Below are 19,216 nucleotides of genomic sequence, written 5' to 3'. Positions count from 1 at the left end.
GCGTCTCAATACATCTCAGTACTGTATTGCTCATGTTATTTTCAACATTCTGAACTAAAATAAAATCCCATGTTACCCAGTGGTGCCCGCATGGGCGCGCGCTGAACACCGGATCGAGCGGTCCGGCCGGCTTCGAGCCCTTGCCGGAGACATTGTGTTGTGTTCTTGTGAAAGACACTACTCTCACAGTGCCTCTTTCCACCAAGGTGTATAAAGGGGTACCGGCGAACTTAATGCTCGGGGATAACCCTGCGATGGACTAACACCCCATCCAGGGGGGAGTAGAAATACTCCTAGTCGCTTCATGCTACGGACTCTGGAGATATGCGCCGGCCTGATGGGCCACTGGGACTGGGCTCGAACACAGACCTTTCTTTCTATAAGTTACGCAAATAAATTAAAAATCCAAATCTAATACGTTATCGAAAGCCATGCTATAACTAACTTTCTGATAAAAATAATCTAGTTATTATTACAATCACTATCTTTCTTCGTTACTGTAAACTTCACGCTGTGCGTCACGAATACTTGAAATTCTATGAATTCTTCTTCGAGATCGACGACGACACATCCACAAGGCGTTCATTACTAGCAGCACCAGCAACACAACAAGCCACTGAAAAACACAAACCAGGACAAGATAAGCTCTGCCGTGTTATACACGAGAATCTGTTTACAATATTGCCACATACGCATAAGTGATACAGTTTGTAATGGAGCTACAAAAACATCAGTGCTGAATATTGAAAGGGCACAGCACGATTAGCTGTTCCAAGGAGTTTGAGCGCAATGTATTGAATACTCTTTGTGTGACGCGGGTTTAAAAACGCAAAATTTTACAAAGAATGTAGGAGCTCATCAGTGCTTTTGCCACCCAGAAATTTCCAGTTTTTGAAAGCCACCACCAAATATAGAAGTTTGTCCTGAAAGTCTCAGGGGTTGAAACCAATCGCGTTTCGTTCGGACGCGTTTTCCCGCGCTTTGCATAAGCTGCATGTCTTTACTTCGAGTTTTGATTGGTTCATTGGATTGTCTATGTCTTTTGTGATTGGCCAGAGGGGCTACTTCTGTGTTAGTTTACGATATTCGATAGAAAACCGCTCTAAGAGAGACATAGGTTCGTCTAGATACAGAATTGTTTTGTTATCGTATGTCCATGTGCTTACCTCGACAAGACATGCCATTAAAGACTCTCTTACAAACGTATACCACTTATTTGATTCATCTTGAACGGTGTCAATTACGAACGATACTAATAACGCGACTGCTATAACAGGATCGATAAAGCTGAAAAGAAACAGGATAATTTTACAATTATGAGGTTCATTTTGGTTCAACAATATTTAACACTGCACCATCAAAACTGCAGGCCGTTTCTTGTCAAATTTCACGCCGTCGAAAATTGCACAATGACTACACCATCTTAAACGCTTTACATATAATAAGATTTGACTTCAATTTAAAATACCCTTCACAGTGTTTTCAAATATCATTGGCATATTGCTATAATCCAATACATTTCGTGACACTTAATATCTTTCGTAGCGGCACAGATGGTTGGCTATCGATATCAGTCAGTCAAGACAATAAATCAACAAAATGTAAAGTAAGAAAAAAAAAAACAGTAAGCATACTTAACAAGGAAATCCCAAATTCGTGGAAGTTTCCAGTCATCTAATCCAAACTAAAAGACACAAAGCAGTTACACGAAAAAATATCAGTTTCCGTCATATCAGTTGGCAGTGATTAGCAACAATGTTAGCGATCTTTTCATTCAAACGCGATAAAGTACACAATCCACTGCAAAAGAATGAGCCATTCAGTTGTAAACTGTTTGAGTAAGGATACCCGAAGAGTTGCCGAAGTAAACCCGAAAACTTTCCGAAGTATACTCAAAGAGTTTCTAATTCTTATTGTCCAATCAGAAATGGTACGAGCATGCGAAAATGCGAGCTAAAATGTTGCCGTCTTCTCGACCAAACATTTGGGTTTTGGACTGACGGCAAGAAGACGAACGAAACTGCTGAGGATAAATGACACAAATACATACGGGACAACTTCTAACAACATACCTGATTTACTAACTCATCACGGAATTTTGACGCTCCATAACGAATTGGTAAAGATATTAAAACTACCCCAGCAAGGACTTGACCAAAAGCCCACACAAAGTCCTACGAAAAAGAAGTTATATGGTTTGTGTTTGTAGCCGATATAACGCGCGCTCTGATTGGCCAACTGTAGAGCATTATTATCCCGCAATGCCTACGGGCCGATTACGGGCTTGCAAAACCAAAGCAAATAGCCATATAATGAACAACATATTAACCTCGAACGTTAGGTTTTAACGCGAGAATCTCAAACCTTGGCCTTGCCGATTTGACGTCGCTAACGCTCGGTCAATACGGTAAGGTCTAGGTTTGAGATTTTCCCGTAGAGACCTCACTCTCGGTTAATAAGTAGTTAATATTTCTTGTATATTATCTTCCCATGCATCTCTTATTAGTGTAGTTTAGTTAAGTTAATGAGTTCATCAGCAAAATACAAGAACAAATAAATTCAAATGGACAAACAACTAACTTCAAATAGGCAAATAAATTCAAAATAGTACGGGATGTGAAGGGGGAAAGAAACAGAACTAGCGTCCTAATTGCGATCTAACCCCCTCCTACACTCAACACACAGTTAATATATACACTAAAAATGAATACAACAAAACGAAAACCCTCTCCCTGCCATGGGTAGGTTGCCCGTGGGGTTATCAATAATACGGAAACACGCGGAATTCCCGGCTACCTGTCAGGACCAAAGCTGTCCTCGTTACTCACTGTAATAAAAGAGGAATTATAATATTAATATTACAGAACTTCTGACCTGATTGACTAGAATGTTCAAATCCAGCGCTGATGGTATACCAAGACAGAACAACACAACAACCACTAGAGGGAGGCCAAACTTTCGAGGAACTGAAAAGAACGAAGACAGAAAGTAAACATTTATTCTGCAAACAAATATCCGTGAAAAGTCAGATATTCGGTCCTGACCAAATCCTAGATATGTGCATTCTTGCCCTACCAAACAAACGTGTACATTTAGTTGTAGCTGTTAAAGCAGCCGGCTTTCGAAAGCGCATAAGCATAAGCAAAATACGCGCAGACGAAATAAGGAGCTGTCATGTAACTTCTTCTGAAAGGAAATTTTCGTCACAAAAGGTTCTAGTTAGCAACATCTTACTGTGTCTCCTTTGTGTTGCTTATGATTGTGCGCTAATGAAAACCAGCCTTGACTCGGCGCACACTATACTAGGGGACATGTGGCGAGGGAACATGAAGCAGGCACATACGTTGTAGCGACAAAATTTTGTCTCCGCAACATGTTGCATGAAATTAAGCCGGTTTAAATCCGTGCGTCAGGAAGAGGGGGAGAAAAATGACCTGCATGATCAGTATCTCATCGAGTGCACTGCTCTTGCAAACTGTCCCGAGGGTCTGAACGGGTATTTTCGGGATTCGGGATTTGACCAAAATACGGTGCGAGAATCGGGAAAACGATAAATATATTGACGGGATCCGGGATTTGACTGCTCCCCGGGAAGCGGGACTCGCCAAAATTTGGGTACGGGATGCGGGATTTTTTTTTTGTCTGTCTGTCGGGAATTCGGGAAATCGTCGCGACCCAAATAAACGTTCTTTGGTTCTAGCGGCCAAAACGAATCAACCAGGCGAGCGCTAAGTGGTGTCTCCTTTCAAACCAAACTACTGTATACAGACCCTATAGAGTTCTGGTTAATAGGTCTTAATAGTTAACTAATTGAAACTGTCAGAGAGTATTTTGTTTCAACCAGATGACAGAAAAGTGCACGTGGTGTCATAGCATACCAGCTATTTACTCGATGCTCAATTGACTCAATTGCTCAAGCTCTTCAGTCTCTTCACAGGTTCATATTTATTGTAATCTCGAGGGGATTTTTGAACAGCTTGCCTAACAGTTATTCAAACTCTTACAGATGACAACCCAGACGTCCGAAAACCATCGCGGCGACAGATCACGTTGTCATATCGTGCTCTTTCATCATACTGACGCGTAAATTCAAAATATCAATCGAAAGGGCCAACCTACATCTTACATTTATTAGCTTTTGTAGAAATTAGACTTTTTAATGTATTTTTCTGGGAAAGAAAAAAACCGGATTCGGAATACTGATGAAGAACGTGCGGGATGCGGGATTCTCGTGAAAAATGAGCGGGAATGCGGGATCAGGACCCCCCTTCCAGACCCTCTGTCCCTGCTACCGCAGAAATGAACCAATATCCGCTTTGTTCGCACCAGCTTGAGTACTGTGCCTGCAGCATGTGTGCTATGCGCATGCGTACACATGAACGGCGCTGTCCCCGCTTCACGTTCCCGCAGCATGTCCCCCAGTGTGTGTCGGCTTTTAGAGAATAACACAGACCAACACACCTCGCATTTCTTCCAGCGTATGCACCGGTAGCTCTATCATAGCTACGAGTGAGCTTACACCACCCAGAGACAAACAAAGGAAAAATAACGACGACAGAACTCGGCCGGGGATTCCCAACCGCTCATAGAGAACGGGCATCCTAACAAAAAACAAAACAAAAAATGCATACTGCTTCAGTGTGAAACGACTTTCAGGCCCCGTCCACACTACTCCGTAGTAATTTGAAAACACAGCTTTAGTTACATGTATTTCTAAGGTTAGGCCTACTGTCCACACAAATCCGTCACGAAAACGCTCTTCAAATCGGAGGAATTTGAAAACGCCGGCTTTTCGTTAACGCGTGGACGGAAAAAAAAAAATTGGAAAACGGAACTTTTCGAAAATGATGGCGTCACGATTTCCCTGCCCGAGTTTTCCTCAAACACAAATCCAAAAAGAACAGTGATTGTTACGTTTTTCAATTCCTCCGGCGTTGTGTGGACGGAAAACATTTGATGCGTTTTCAGAGGGAAACCTCCGTTTTCAAATTCCTCTGGCGCAGTGTGGACGGAAAACATTTGATGCGTTTTCAGAGTGAAACCTCCGTTTTCAAATTCCTCTGGCGCAGTGTGGACGGAAAACATTTGATGCGTTTTCAGAATGAAACCTCCGTTTTCAAATTCCTCTGGCGCAGTGTGGACGGAAAACATTTGATGCGTTTTCAGAGTGAAACCTCCGTTTTCAAATTCCTCTGGCGCAGTGTGGACGGAAAACATTTGATGCGTTTTCAGAGTGAAACCTCCGTTTTCTAATTCTTCCGGCGTAGTGTGGACGGACCCTCATAGTGAGCAGTCCTCGAAAGTAATCGTGTGAAACCTCGTGTGACATGCTCTAGCTAATTAGAGGAAAACTACTCTCTTCTCGACCAATCAGACTTAACACTAAATCAAGCGTGGCCTAATTCGTAACCAGTTTTCTCCTAAGCTTGGCACTAGTTGTTGTCCAAAGTACAGAAACCAAAGAATAAGCTTTGAGTTTGAAAATTCTTGCGAAATCGAATGTGACTAAAAGCGTCCTATTTCCATTTACTATCTGAAGGAAGAGACCACGTACAAAATCACGTTTGCCGTGTCGCTAGACCTCACGAGTATTCACCGAATGTAGCAGCTTTTTACTTCTACCCATACTTCTTTTCGGTCTTGTCGCCTAAGATTAAAGTTCGAGAGTACACGAGAAAGTTGGTTGATGAAAGTTGAACGACTGTTTAGTTCAATTTTTCTCAACTATCCTCGGTGCGCAATCAAATTAAACGAAGGCGAGAGGCGATTGAATTCTCGTTAGCTCTCGTCTCACCTCTCATCTGTTCTTTACTCAGTATTAAAGTGATGATCTATCCGGCCATACTGTAATCTGTTTACTAGCGAGTTGAATTAGATCAATAAATTTGACTTGATTAGCCTTGTTCTAGATCATAGGCTCGATTATCAGCCGTTGTTCTGGAAAGGAGCCCGCGATCCTCCCCGAAGTGTCTTCTCGGATAGGAACGTAGACCAGACAGGAGAGAGCGGCGGAGATCGAGCCTTGATCGTTTCTTACTGAAACCTACCAACGAAATGTCAATCCAGTGTTGGCATAGCCATCCTCTCTTAACAGCCGCGCGATTTCTGTTTGGTTGACACCTTCTTCCACCTTGGTTGAAAAGACCGTTGAGTAGAGGGTTATGGCGCTCAGCAAGCTGGTGAAAGAAAACAGCGAAAGCAAATACACAACATTAAGAAAGTACCGGATAATTGGCGACAAGAAACTTATTTACTTCACATTCTGTCGTTTATTGACTTTGGAAGCGTGGTATTTACTTTAACGTCAGCTTTTAAAAAAAAAATGGTTCCAAGTACTGAAAAATGACCAAAAACAACTAAAATCAGCATAACTTTATTCAAGTTGTTTGCGACTCGTGCAGTAGTCCATTAAAGTAACAAATCTATCGTAAAACGTCACTTCCATTACAACCAACATTTCACGCCAACAAGCCATTTCCGAATTACCTTAAGCCTCTTTCTCAAAGCGAGTCTTCGTGCCCACCCTTTCACATGAAAATGAGATTTTATTCGCATGCAAATTAAACTCATTTTCATATGAATGGTTGTGCACCAGGCCTCGCTTTGATAAAGAGGCTTAAGTCAAATCGGAAATGAGTTCTACACACAACATGCACTGCCTAGTCTGTAAACAGCACACATAGTAAAGGAACTAAGTTGTGTTCACCTGATTAAATTATTACAAACTGGAAGAAGAATTCCTAGCTTGACAACACTATTTCGTCGTGACATGTAAGTTGCGTACGTCAAAAGCAACCCTGATCCAGCGCCTATTACAAATGTGAAGAAAGGTTTTCAAATAGGAAGATAAAATATATATATATATCTAGATATAATTCGACACAGAGAAAACATTTGCGGTCATTTCACACCAAGCCACCATTTGAATTACACTATTTTAAACATAATGCATAATTTTTACTTGAGGTTGAAAGTTCTTAATTTTTCGACGATTTGAGTCTATTACTGTACACAAAGTGAAAGGCGTGTGACCTTTGTTAGCCGGCTGGACTGGGTCGAGCGGTCTAGTTTCAAGCCCTGAGCAGGGCATTGTATCGCGAAAAAAGGGGTACTGACTATTTTGCGTGAATTTGTTTTAAAACATTTTTTCATATATTGTTTCCTGTATAGAAGCCTAATTCTTTTGCCGGAAATAAATGACAAAGCCCGAAAAATTAAAATTTGCCAATGAAGTAGTTGTCTTTTTCATGTCTTACACTGACCTATCCTATATTAATAAAAGTAAACTTTATTTCATGTTTCCAATGAGACGTTAAAGGAGCCAAGTCACGGTTCGCGCGTCCCAAAAAGTTTCGCCTAAATTTTTCAAATTCATCGTTTGTAATCCGTGTTAATCTTCTCCATTCTTAACCACCCTTGTTCCTTTATGTTTTATTATTATCTCTTTGGTGTTCTTCTATCTTGTTAAACTACTATTTTCAGGTTCCTTCAATTTAAAGGTCATTTTTTAAGTGGCTAACATAACTCAAAATACCGCGACCGAGCTCCTTTAATCGATTGTGTTACACATTAGACTTCAGACCGCGTCAGAAAACGTTCGATCAGTGAATAATACACTGTATATATCATTCTATTCTTACCAGTGTCCCAAGCGTTTTGAGAAGCAGCATCCACCCACAGTCGAAGGTTTTCCAATTCAGCTGATGGAAAAAAGGCAACGAAACAAAATCGTCACGTGAGACAATTGCAACGTACCCTAAATCACGGTCATCATCTGGAATTATAAAATGACTGAGATGCTACTTGCGCTCCCAATGGTTGATAGGTGTGTTTAGATGAGAGTAATTATGTGAACATAACTGTAACGTTTTAGATTCGCGCGTACGTATATTCTTGAGAATATTTTATAAATGCAATAGACAACTTTTTCAGTGTTTACATAGTCTCATCCAAACCCTTGGGGGGTTAAGAGAATTCTCGAAAGTTATGCAAACCCTATATACATAGGAAATATTTCAACACTTAATTCCTGTACCAGACTGAAAGTTAATGTTACTGTCGTCTTATTAGTTACATCAGCATTTTTTGTACTTGTCCTGCCATTTTTAACTTGATTGCACAAATGCCTTTGTGATATATGCCAGCTGACCTTTTTGCAAGTGGAAGGGGATGTCAGCTGCATTAATCCGCCAAGGGAACACATCAATGACTACTGAAGAGCAATTAAAATACCCATTCAAACTAACACACAGGTTTCTCTATTTTTACAGAGGGTCCCTCCCAAGGTTTTATTTACTCTCTCCCCACATGCAGCCTGCCCTCCCAAGAATTTCTTAGCACAGTCAGCCCACCCCAAGAGCTTTTCTGCACAGTTAACAAACCACTGCCTGAGTAATGTTGTAACTAACCCCAGTCAGGTGTAAATAGATAAGTGATTCCATGTGATGCATATTTCAAGGTCAGGGACCAATAAAAAGACACTAATAATACAAGAAGCAACAGCGGCATCATGACGTTGTTCACTCGTTCAATGGAAGTCACTGCTCTTGTCACTGAGAAACCAGCCAGCAACAGACTTAAAAACAGGAGGACAATGGGAAGCCAATCATGACTCTGTAATGAAAATAATAATAATAATAATAATATTTATTACTTTCATTGCGCTCTTTCTATGAAATAATGAAAAAAAAAATGGTAAAAAGAACTGTGCCATGCAAAATATTGAGAAAAGCAAAATAAATTAAACAACTAATTAAAGAAACAAGCAGGTTTATTAAAGTGTCTGTGAATTGTCCATTAGTCATTCTTGAGTGTTCACGGTTTGAGTGCCCAGTTCAGATGTTGCGCTTCTGCCATGCCAAAGTTAGAGTAATTGTAATTTGGTTCGACTGTAGCCTGGCAGGAAAACAACTCTGATTCAGCCGCCATGCCAGAGTCAAACCAAATTCAGGATTTACTGATGCCACGTAACAATTCTCCTCCCAACTCCCCCTGGGAATGCAATCTTGCCAAAAAATACATGCCTCCCCAACTTAATTCAAACATTGATTCAGACACTGTGCTCCTGCCATGCTTTTGTTGAACTTAATTCCTGAATTTAGTTCAGCATGGCAGAAGCACAACGTCTGAACTGGGACTTATTTTACTGTACATCACCTGTAGTTCATTCCAAATTGAAGAGCTTTCTTCCGTTGATTTGGGCAGATGATAAAAAATGGAGTGAAAGAGATAATAGAAACACCACCCAACCACAACAGAATAGTATGACCTAAAAACAATCAAAGAACAGGTATAGTAAATAAAAATTTAATATTATTAGTAAATTTGATAATCATTTAAATGTATCAATTAAACTTCTGCTCACAATTTAATTTCATTAGTGCCACTTTCTAGGAAGCACTCCTTTTCAATAATTGTGGCTCTGACAGGCAATGTAAAGACAACAATAGGAGAACCAACCAGGTTGAGGAATTTCCACTAAAACAACAGATTATCTGAAACACCAAGAAGTTTTCTACTTCTTTAAAAAAAAAAAGTTTTAATGTTTAAGAATCATCATTGTGTACATTATCTTTGCTTGCATCATTATTACATTAAAAGCAAAAGAAAGCTCACTCTGCATTTCTACTGAGTTTATTACAAGTATTATTTTCAGTGCCTGCTATCAGTTTACATAACAAGATGTAACTCATCCGTCTAGATTAGCCTAATGCTTCTAGCAGATCGGTTTTACATTTACATTTATTTCTAAATGCAGTAACGTGTCTAAGTGTGTACCGTAAATCCTTGAATTAGCACCCGGGGCGCTTATTTCAAATTTAGTGGAAGACGGGGAGGTGCTCATTAGAGGGGGCACTTAATCGAGGGGGGCAAGGGCACTTATTCAATTTTTCCCAAATCATGGCCTGCCACGATCAGTTTTTAATGCCTCATCTGTGTGTAAACAACAGCATAAGCTGTTTATGAACAAAAAAAGCTGAGCACTTATTGGATGCGGGGCACTTATTGGATGCTGGCGCTTATTGGATGCGGGGCACTAAATCGAGGATTTACGGTATGCATCGTAAAATAGTCATCACAAGTTAAGAGAAACACCTGATAATTCCAGTGTGCCATTTTGAATGCCATCCATCACCGATTATTTACAATGTAGAATGACATGCATATACAAGCACTTACGCGATAAAAATAACAACGGTTACCATCCACCCACCACACCATAATGACCAGGGTCCCAGCAGTAGTCGGAATGATTTCACTGGAGCCTTTCTTGTAAAGCGACCAACAGAATACTCAATGAGAATCACTGGTAATGACCACAGTCCAAGGAATAAAATCCACACCAATAAAAACTGAAGTCCACCTGGATCAACAGCAACAATGCATTACAGTCAAACCTTGATCATCCTGACTCATTAGGACTAGACAAAGTATCGGTAGCCCAGATAATCGAGGGTCCGGATAATCAAAAATATGAATATTAATGAAGAATAAAACTGTTTAAATAAAGCAACATTTAATCGTGAAACAACACTTTTAAAAATCGTTTGGTAAAAAATATGATCTACTGTACATCTTGAACCACTCAACTCTGAGCCAATCAGAATTCATTCGAGTGTTCTTCATTAGTTACATGTGTGAGCACTGCTTTTGCTCTTTAAAAGCAAAACAAACTCGCTTTTGACTGCACATTTCAATGTTATAGTTTTTAAAAGAATATTGCTACAGATCTTGATTGTGACTAATAAATATTCATGACAAAACTGGGACTAGAGAAAAAGTCCAGATACTCGAGGAATCCAGATAATCGAGGTTTGACTGTACTATGTTATAATGACCCCTCATATATGACATATATAAAAATCCAGACATGTCTTGATGATATTTTAAAATTCAAGTGCCTGATATACAAGACAGGGGTGCAGGCTTTTAGCCAGGATTTGAAAAGTGGGCATCAAAAGTGTGCTATAGGGCCTGCTCAAATGAACAACTTTCTAAGGTAACCTAGGAAAAAATAAAACAATTTTCTTCAAAAAGTGGCCTTCCCCAGGATGCCTGGACACCCATCTGGCTAAAAGCCTGCAGGAGTGCTTGTTGAACTGTTGAAAAGAAACCAAAAAGGTGTCAGAACCATGTTTTGTGGGCATGATTCAAATTTATTTTCACCCTTAAGGGGTGCCAATTTGAAGGCAACAAATTAACTGACAATTACTTTTTGTCCAACTCTGCAGACTGATATGTAACCAGTACAGTTTGTCAAATTTTACCCCCTAAAAGCAATCAACAGTCCTGTCAGATTTTGTAGGCAAATTTCACCCTTTCCCCAAACTTCAACCCCCACCCCACCTCCCCCCCCCCCCCCACACACACCCCCAGGCTATGTAAACAATAGCCCCCATTTGGCACAAAAATGTGCTAGGATATTAGTCCACGGACATTATCTGTTCCAAGAAGTGAACAGTTTTCCAAGAGCATAGCTCAAGGAAAACTGTGAGCTTCAAGGAACAGATAATGTCCAAGTACAAATATCCGGAGCATATATTTTGACGCCAAATGGAGGCTATTGTGTTTATTATCCTTCAAATCTTTTTCGCAACACGTACAGTTTTGAAAATTGGGGAATATTCTCAGATATTCCCCAGTTTTGGCTCGGGAATATTTGGTCACGTGACGTGCTTAGGCCAAGCGTACGCGAGCGAAAATATTTGGTGGATTTTAAGTAGTCTTATCTTCTTTCAGCTGAACTAGTCCGACCAAAATGAGTCTATTCCATATTCTCTTCAGCACATTTGTATTAAAGCCACTGTGCATGATAATTCGTGGCAAGGTAGAGAAGTTTCCATATTTGTATCAACGTGTTTCTTCGAATTCACCCCGTTTCTAAATCGCACCACTCACTGCGCCCGCACCCCACCCCGGCAGGTAAACAAAGAACAGCTGCCTCGTATCTCCTCGGGTGGTGCGAGCTTCGTAAGACTGTAAAATTATCTCCGAACGGGCAGAACGTGAAAGAGCCCATTAGCAGCTTTAATAAATAATACCGAGATCCCGTGTACAGTGCAGACTAGCCGAACTGACGAAAGTATGTTAAGCATATTATGCAACTTAGCTTTATACTAAAAAGTGATCATTTTTACCTTTATCTCCGCTGTTGTTTGCCACTATTCGAGGAAATCTCCAGATGTTCCCAGTTCCAACAACGCATCCAAGACATGACAGAACAAGGCCCCATTTGGTTGAAAACACAGATGTTGGCTAAAGGTCAACATTACAAAGAAGACCTCGATGTTAACGACACAAGGTACGCATAAGGTATTATCGAACGAAATGAAGATCAAGAAATATTATTTAAGGTGATTTTAGTCAATATACTACACCTCAAGTTGGAAATCTATTCTTTCCGATGTGGTCAATGTGGATTCACTCCGCCGTAGTGGACGATGTTCCTCATCAGACATCGCTTTCTTGATGTTTTCCCCGGAAATTAATACTTTTAAAGGTCATGCAAGTTCTCCTGACAATATTCCAGTAGTTTCCAGTCTTACGCGACAAGGTTGCGGCGCCTTGCACAAATTCACATTCACTGACACATCCTCTGCTTGCGTAACTGAGTGACTGATAACTTTTAAAATTGCGCTTGGAACTTCATGCTTAGGAGAAAAATGTCCTCTTGGTCTTCATTTTGGAGAGTGAAAACAAAGCTCGAAGACTGTACGGGGCCGTTTTCTGTGGGTTGCATGGATTTTATGTGCGCCAAAGATGATTCTGCCGGTGTCACAACAGATGCAGGTAGTTTCATCCGTTTCTTCTATCCATCGGAGAAGACCGCCTGGACGTTGGATGAATCGGAGACTTGCTTCTGGATACCTCGTCAAGAATACACCTCAGGGCTCATTAACTTTATGAAACTTCCTGTGTGGCTTTTAGGAAGAGTGTTCTATTGGACTGTTGGTTGGTATATTTTTAAACTCATGTTGACTTGTGTCCACCCTCGTACCAGGGCCTTACATGATTTATAACATACCATAGAAAATATAGCCAATCACAATACAGGAAAGCCATGGTAAAATCAACGGTATTACAGCCATGTTTCCCATCTTGTGCTGTATTGGCCACTGTATTTCCTGTGGCATCAGTGGTATAAAATAGTTATGCAACATGTCTCAGTATACCATGGTCAATTCGTGTCTAGCGTGATGTGTTCTCTGCCCAAAGTCATATGTTAATGAAGAAAAATGTAAACAATGACGTCAGCAAGGATTCTCCCATTGTCTCAATTAAATCTCACATCAAAACATCAAACCAAGCAACCATTACAAGTGTCAAGTGTTACCACATATACCATATTTGTTTGTTTCCTAGCAGAAACTGCCCATACCCACCCTATGTAGGGGCATTGCAAATTCAAGGGGGGCAGGGGCTTTAAGGTCGAAACTTTTGAAAGGCAGTATAAACCTAACCTGGAATTTCCTGAGGGGCCGGTGAGAGGCTTTTAAACCCAGAAACCCCCTGTGGTGGAGTGTGGATATTTCCCGGCAACATTATTTATTATCAACTTATTTATTACTCTCAGCTTATTATCATAAACTCATTATCATCAATTCATTGACAAAATTAAATCATCTTTTATTTAAAATTGTAATTGTAGGGAGCTTGCATATTCCTGCAGTATACAATGCACCTCTTTATAAACCTGCTGGTGATAATTTGGAGGGTCAATCATTGCCCTGTGTAGTATTTTCACATGGTTTGGGCGGTAACAGACTCATTTACAGTACCTACTGCTGTGAGCTGGCTTCTCAAGGCTGCTTAGTGGCATGCGTGGAACATAGGTATGACCTCAACATTGTCATAAGCCTTGACAACTTAACAATGCTTCATTTTCCACATTCTTATTAGCACTTTAAGATACATGTAATATTTAGCAGAACAAATTGCAACCTGGACATACTGGATACTAGTAAGCCTTGCTGAGGAGTGGTTGGGTAGAGCTTTCTTATTTAAGAAATAGAAAAGTTGTACCGTGTTTCTATCGAGTTATATATAGAAACATGAGTGGAAGTTTGGGAGAACCATGGAGAAATGCTGGGGGAACAGTAGTTGGAGGCGAGTGTTTCCACAGCTTTTTTGAGTGCTCCCAAACTTTCACAAGTGTTTCTATTGAGCAATTAGATTATGAGCTCGAGATTTCTATCGTGTGATAGTTGACAAGGGCACAGCCCGAGTCAACTATCACGCATAGAAATCGAGAACAAATAATCTAACTGTTTTAGTATAGATCTCCCAGCCATTCAAAACTTCATCTAAATCCTCTTCACAGACACTTCGAAAATGCCAAGGGGCAGCCGTCATTTTGTTAACGAGTGCACACTGCTACGCTACTCACTATCTATCACAGGATATGTAGAGAGTAGCATAGCCAATGAGAGAGCAGTATTGATGATAGAACGCAGGTAGAGGTACTTTAAAGTTGCATAACACCATCATCGGACTACTAAAAATTTAAATGAACTTTTAATTAATTGTCAATACCAGATTCCAATACAAACAAAATTTATGTCACATGATATTGGCATCTCTTTCTTTTTTCTCAATCTCCAGAGACGAGTCAGCATCTGCAACATATGTTCTAAAGGAAAGAGAAGGAGATGACGAGATGGTAGAAGAGTGGATAAAATATCACAGACTACAACCAAGTTATAATGAGTTTGAATTTAGAAACAGTCAGGTTTGTTAAATGTTATCTTTGGCTAGTGGAATATAATGATGCTGGGACATTAAAAAGAACATTAAATGATCAGAATTCGGGTTACAATTGTACCAGCAGTTTCTGTTTTTTGATTACTAATGGGTATGGAGATAATGCAGTATCCTGCTTCAATGTGTATTCTGATGCCAACTTTCATTGTTTCTCTCACTTTCCTTAGGTTCATAAACGAGCAACTGAATGTATAAATGCTCATAATATTCTTGAAAAGATCCACTCAGGAGATTGTCCTAAAAATTTGTTAAAAGATAATACTGTCTTGCAACAGCTTAAGGTATTTCTTATTTGTTTGTATGTTTATTCTATTGTTTATTTCAAATATTTAGTTCAACTGAGTTTTAATTAATAAATAAATATATTACAATTTTAATGAACATGTATTTGGTTTTGTTGATGTGATTCATATTACCAGAATTTTGAACCCAGAAAGGTCTTCAGATCCTAAATTTTAAACCCCAAGAAGGGTCTTTGAATCTCTCTCTCACTTTTATACCTGAGTGCCCCCTGAGGGTGAGCCCACGCCCCCCCCCCCCTTGGGGTGCGGCTGTTAGATAGAGGATAGTTTCTTTGAATGATTCTCTTCACACTCACAGTATTTTATTTTTTGCTGTCTTTTTATTTGTTTGCTTTGTTTGTTTGTTTGTTTGTTTGTCTTCGTTTATTGGTGGTGTTGTTGGTATTAATATCTTTTGGGATGGGGTGGGGTGATCCAATGGAGACTACTACGTGAACAGACAATTATATGTGAAGGGGATGTTATTGTTGTGCTTGTTGTTGTCTGTATTTTTGCCTACAACATTTAACATGTTTGGGTCCCCAACCCTGGTTACTAACTGGACTGGTTTTCCTTTCAAGGGAAGATTGGACTTAAACAAGGTTGCGATTGTGGGTCATTCATTTGGAGGTGCCACGACTGTCATGTCATTAGCAAAAGACAAGCGATTTAGGTAACCTAATTAGTAACACCGATATAAAGTTCAGAGTGGCAAACATTTGTTACTAAAAAAAATTTGAAATAAGAGTATCGACCCCTAGCAAATCAGCACTCTTCTAATTATGACAACACTGTGAAAGTACCTCCCTTCTCCTTCGTTTTTTGCTCACCCCCTCCCCACTTCTTGCCATTTTTTTTCCTCACCCCAGGCGCACTCGTTTCCTTGATCACTTGCTCGATTTTCCTGTCTGCAAAATGGGAAGGAGACGTCTGCTATGTAGGCTAGAAATGACCTCGAATGTAATTTTTACAATAACTGTCTAATTTCTGGCACCCTGATTGGCTCATTTTTATCATCAATAAGAGTACAGATGGATAAAATTTTAACTTATACAAGCTTTCAAGTTCACTTTTCAGCTGTTAAACTGTCAACTTTTTAACCAATGAGATTTTATGGACTTTTTTAAGTAAAGAGAAAAGCTATTGACAATGTTTGCGTCATTTTGACTAAAACTATTATTCACTTATCTTTGTTTATGGCAAGTTTACAGCGTCTTTTCCCCTCATTCCCGCCATTTCACCATTTTGGGGTCTTGTTATTGTAGAAAAACAAATTGATGTCAGTTTTTTTATGCGTCTGTCTTCTTATTGATGATAAATTTCATCATAACATTGTCAAAGTTTACTGCGGAACCACTCACCTGTGGCTCGTGGTTCCACAGCCACTTTGAAAATGTTATGACACAGTAAATAAGAGGACAGACACATAAAAAACTGACATCCATTTGTTAATTGGCTTGTCGTTAAGGGAAAGTGGCAATAACTGGTAAAACCAAGCTGTACGTTTGTTTCAGATCATCCAGGCCTGATGTAGTATAAATAAATCTCAGCAGCTACCCTTTTAAATTTATGTGATTCCTTACCTGCCAGATCCTTTCAAAATTGTTATTTGATGGGCAAATTAAATGTTATGTGTGCTGTCACTTGAACAAACAACAAACTCTTGTTCTAAATTACAGTCAAACCTCTCTATATACCAGAACGGGCCACCTTGGAGACAGAGGAAAGTGGCTGTAGTAGAGAGATGGCCGTTATGGGGAGGCGAGTAGTGGTGTAATATGACACCTGTTTTTTGGGCGGGGGTTGCAACATTTTTGGTCAAAAAATACCTATTTTAGCAAATATAAATCAAAATGTATCTATGCAACAGACAGTAAACAGAAACAGAGGCCAACGACGCGCGGTATGGATCGAGTTTGATGATCTTAAATTACAATAAAAAAGAATGGAATTTTGTACATGTATAAACCATTCCGTTCAGTCGTTGATTCATAAACTGGCTGATGTCAAGAGGTCATTTTGGAAGGTTGGGACGACTTTTAGTGGCCGTTGCTGTTGTAGAGAGGTGGCCGTTGTAGAGAGATGGCCGTTAGTGGAGGTTTGACATTTATGTAATGTTTGTTTGTCTTTCATTTTCTTATTTATGTTGTTTTTAGATGTGGGGTAGTTCTAGATGTCTGGATGCTTCCGTTAGGAAAAGAAATCTTTAATTATGAACTAGAGCAGTCAATACTGTTTGTTAACACACAACAGTTTCACCGCTGGAAAGAAAACATCGACACTCTGAAAGAACTTATAAATAAAAAACCAGGTAGAGTTACAAATTGTTAATTTCGGTTTTCTCTCTGGTTCTTCCTTCTTTTCATTCGTACTTTCTTTCGTTCTTACAGGTTTCTTTGTTTTTCCGTTAATTTCTTTTAAATGTGAGAAGTTAAGTCGAAATCCGATAGGAAATCGAGCAATTTCAGTTTTAAGTGGACAAAGACCTTATACTAGAATAAATTTAAGTATATTACAGTCCTTTTTGCATTTTCTAAAAGCTAAAGATTTAAGCAGTTGCCTGGATTAACACCAAAAACAATTTCCCATGGGAACTCGAGGAAATGAATTTCAAAGTTTAGAGAAATTTTGCAAACACAGGTGAAATTTCATCATCAGTGTCATTTCACCAGTACTTTCAAGTGTTTCATATGAACTTCAAAATATGTTTTCGACATCTGGTGTTGTTAGAAATGATTTCTTTTGTGAAGATTTTTAAAACAGTCGCACAGAAGTTTACAATACAATGTAAATAATCTTGTTACAAAGTTTTTGTCCACTTGTTACTCAACGTCTGGTGCATGGATTCCCTCTTAGCATCTTATGTTGTTAAATTTGTTTTATTTTACACAGATACCCGCCAAATAATAGCCATAAGGTAGGATACACAATTACCATTAGTATTCTCTCAGCATTCTAGGCCAGCCCGAAGCTAGGGGACTATTAATTCTACGAATTAAAAATGTTTCTCTCGAACGAATTGCAGTCAAATCCTGTCAATATGGTGACCAACAGGCCATGAAAATGTGGCCGTATTAACGGGGTAGGGTCAAACCTCATGACTGGTCTAAATTAAGTGACTGATCCAAATTGTATCACAATTGCACTTCTAAACAGCTGTTCTCGATAAGCATCCGGAATTCAGATATGATTTTTTTAAGAATTGAAACTTGAATCAGTGCACACAGTATTAACAATGGAAAGATAAACATAGCTGGTTGAGTGGCCGTATAAACGGGGTAAAATTATTAAAGATTATACAGGTTGTGATTTTAGAATGTGGCCGTTGGCCATATTAACGGGGTGGCCACATTGGATCATGTGCACTAAAGGCATCCGCAGTCGAATGTCGATCAATATCCTCCATCGATCCCCTCGATCGATACTCGATCAACACTCCATCGACACCTCGGTTGACACTCCATCGCCACTCCATCGACATCTCAGTCCACGGTCGGTCGAGAGTCGACTAATTTTCGATCGATTCATATGAGTCGGTTGACACTCGCCGACTATCGACCGACTGTTGATCAAGTGTCGATAAAGCGTCGACCGAGTATCGATCGGGATGTCGATCGAGTACTGATCGAGACTTCAACCGAGGGTATCGATCGAGAGTATCGATCTACACTCGACCGCGAATGTGTTTAGTTCAAATGATCTGTCGCATTAATGGGGTTTTGTCATCAGAGAGTATATGGGCGTTTCGCCGGGACAAAACGAAGTGGCCGTAATATCGAGGTGACCGTAAGGCGGAGTTCTACTGTAATATCTAACTTGATTTTCTGAGTTGAAAGATATTTGAACCCATCACATCCCAAGTGCGAGGGCTGTACTGGAGAAAAATATCTGTACGAGGACTGTACAGCGGGGTCTCTACAAAAAAGAGCAAAAACGAACTTTTTTGGTGACTAATAGATCGTTTTCACTGTCACGCAATAAAAAAATAAATCAAAAACCATGCAGTAGAAAAAGCTATGAAATTATGATGTTATAGAAGATAACTAAATAAGCCACTTCTCCAAGTTTTAGGCCTGTGCGTTTCCCCAAACTTCAGATATTCGTCGAAATGTTTCGCCGATATTTACAGAGCCCAGTATGAAAACGCCATGTTGGTGCACCTCCGTGGTACACAA

General features: G+C 39.7%; 2 protein-coding genes across 2 annotated transcripts in view; one reads left to right on the top strand and one right to left on the bottom strand.

The window, feature by feature from the left end:
• Positions 1 to 469: 469 nt before the first annotated feature.
• On the bottom strand, positions 470 to 12,462 carry LOC145495495 (putative sodium-dependent transporter YocR). Its single transcript, XM_081475128.1, has 14 exons — positions 12,378 to 12,462; positions 12,138 to 12,255; positions 10,180 to 10,363; positions 9,157 to 9,268; positions 8,409 to 8,613; positions 7,641 to 7,700; positions 6,707 to 6,809; positions 6,048 to 6,176; positions 4,462 to 4,601; positions 2,875 to 2,966; positions 2,073 to 2,174; positions 1,635 to 1,684; positions 1,167 to 1,287; positions 470 to 616 (listed from the first exon to the last, which is right to left on the bottom strand). Exons 1-14 carry the CDS (start codon positions 12,456 to 12,458, stop codon positions 482 to 484), a joined length of 1,632 nt encoding a protein of 543 aa, XP_081331254.1. The 5' UTR covers positions 12,459 to 12,462; the 3' UTR covers positions 470 to 481.
• A 185-nt stretch (positions 12,463 to 12,647) lies between these two features.
• LOC145495502 (platelet-activating factor acetylhydrolase 2, cytoplasmic-like) overlaps positions 12,648 to 19,216 on the top strand; it is a 9,289-nt gene continuing 2,720 nt past the window's right edge. Inside the window, exons 1-7 of the mRNA XM_081475136.1 lie at positions 12,648 to 12,951; positions 13,649 to 13,832; positions 14,602 to 14,728; positions 14,928 to 15,041; positions 15,623 to 15,714; positions 17,198 to 17,352; positions 17,934 to 17,958. Coding sequence (XP_081331262.1) covers positions 12,648 to 12,951; positions 13,649 to 13,832; positions 14,602 to 14,728; positions 14,928 to 15,041; positions 15,623 to 15,714; positions 17,198 to 17,352; positions 17,934 to 17,958 — 1,001 coding nt within the window. The remainder of the gene's footprint in view (positions 12,952 to 13,648; positions 13,833 to 14,601; positions 14,729 to 14,927; positions 15,042 to 15,622; positions 15,715 to 17,197; positions 17,353 to 17,933; positions 17,959 to 19,216) is intronic.

Source organism: Orbicella franksi, chromosome 8, assembly GCF_964199315.1.
Source record: "Orbicella franksi chromosome 8, jaOrbFran1.1, whole genome shotgun sequence".
Classification (NCBI taxonomy): Eukaryota; Metazoa; Cnidaria; class Anthozoa; order Scleractinia; family Merulinidae; genus Orbicella; species Orbicella franksi.
The sequence above is the reverse complement of the archived record's forward strand: the minus strand, read 5'-3'. Positions and strand labels throughout refer to the sequence as shown.

Coding starts and splice junctions, on each gene's coding strand:
- LOC145495495 (XM_081475128.1), bottom strand. CDS start 12,458: ATGTCTGATGAGGAACATCGTCCACTACGGCGGAGTGAATCCACATTG. Junction 2,967..4,461: donor TACGCTGGAAGAAATGCGAG/GTGTGTTGGTCT, acceptor CGTTCTTTTCAG/TTCCTCGAAAGTTTGGCCTC. Junction 1,288..1,634: donor ATTTGGGATTTCCTTGTTAA/GTATGCTTACTG, acceptor GTTTCTTTTCAG/CTTTATCGATCCTGTTATAG.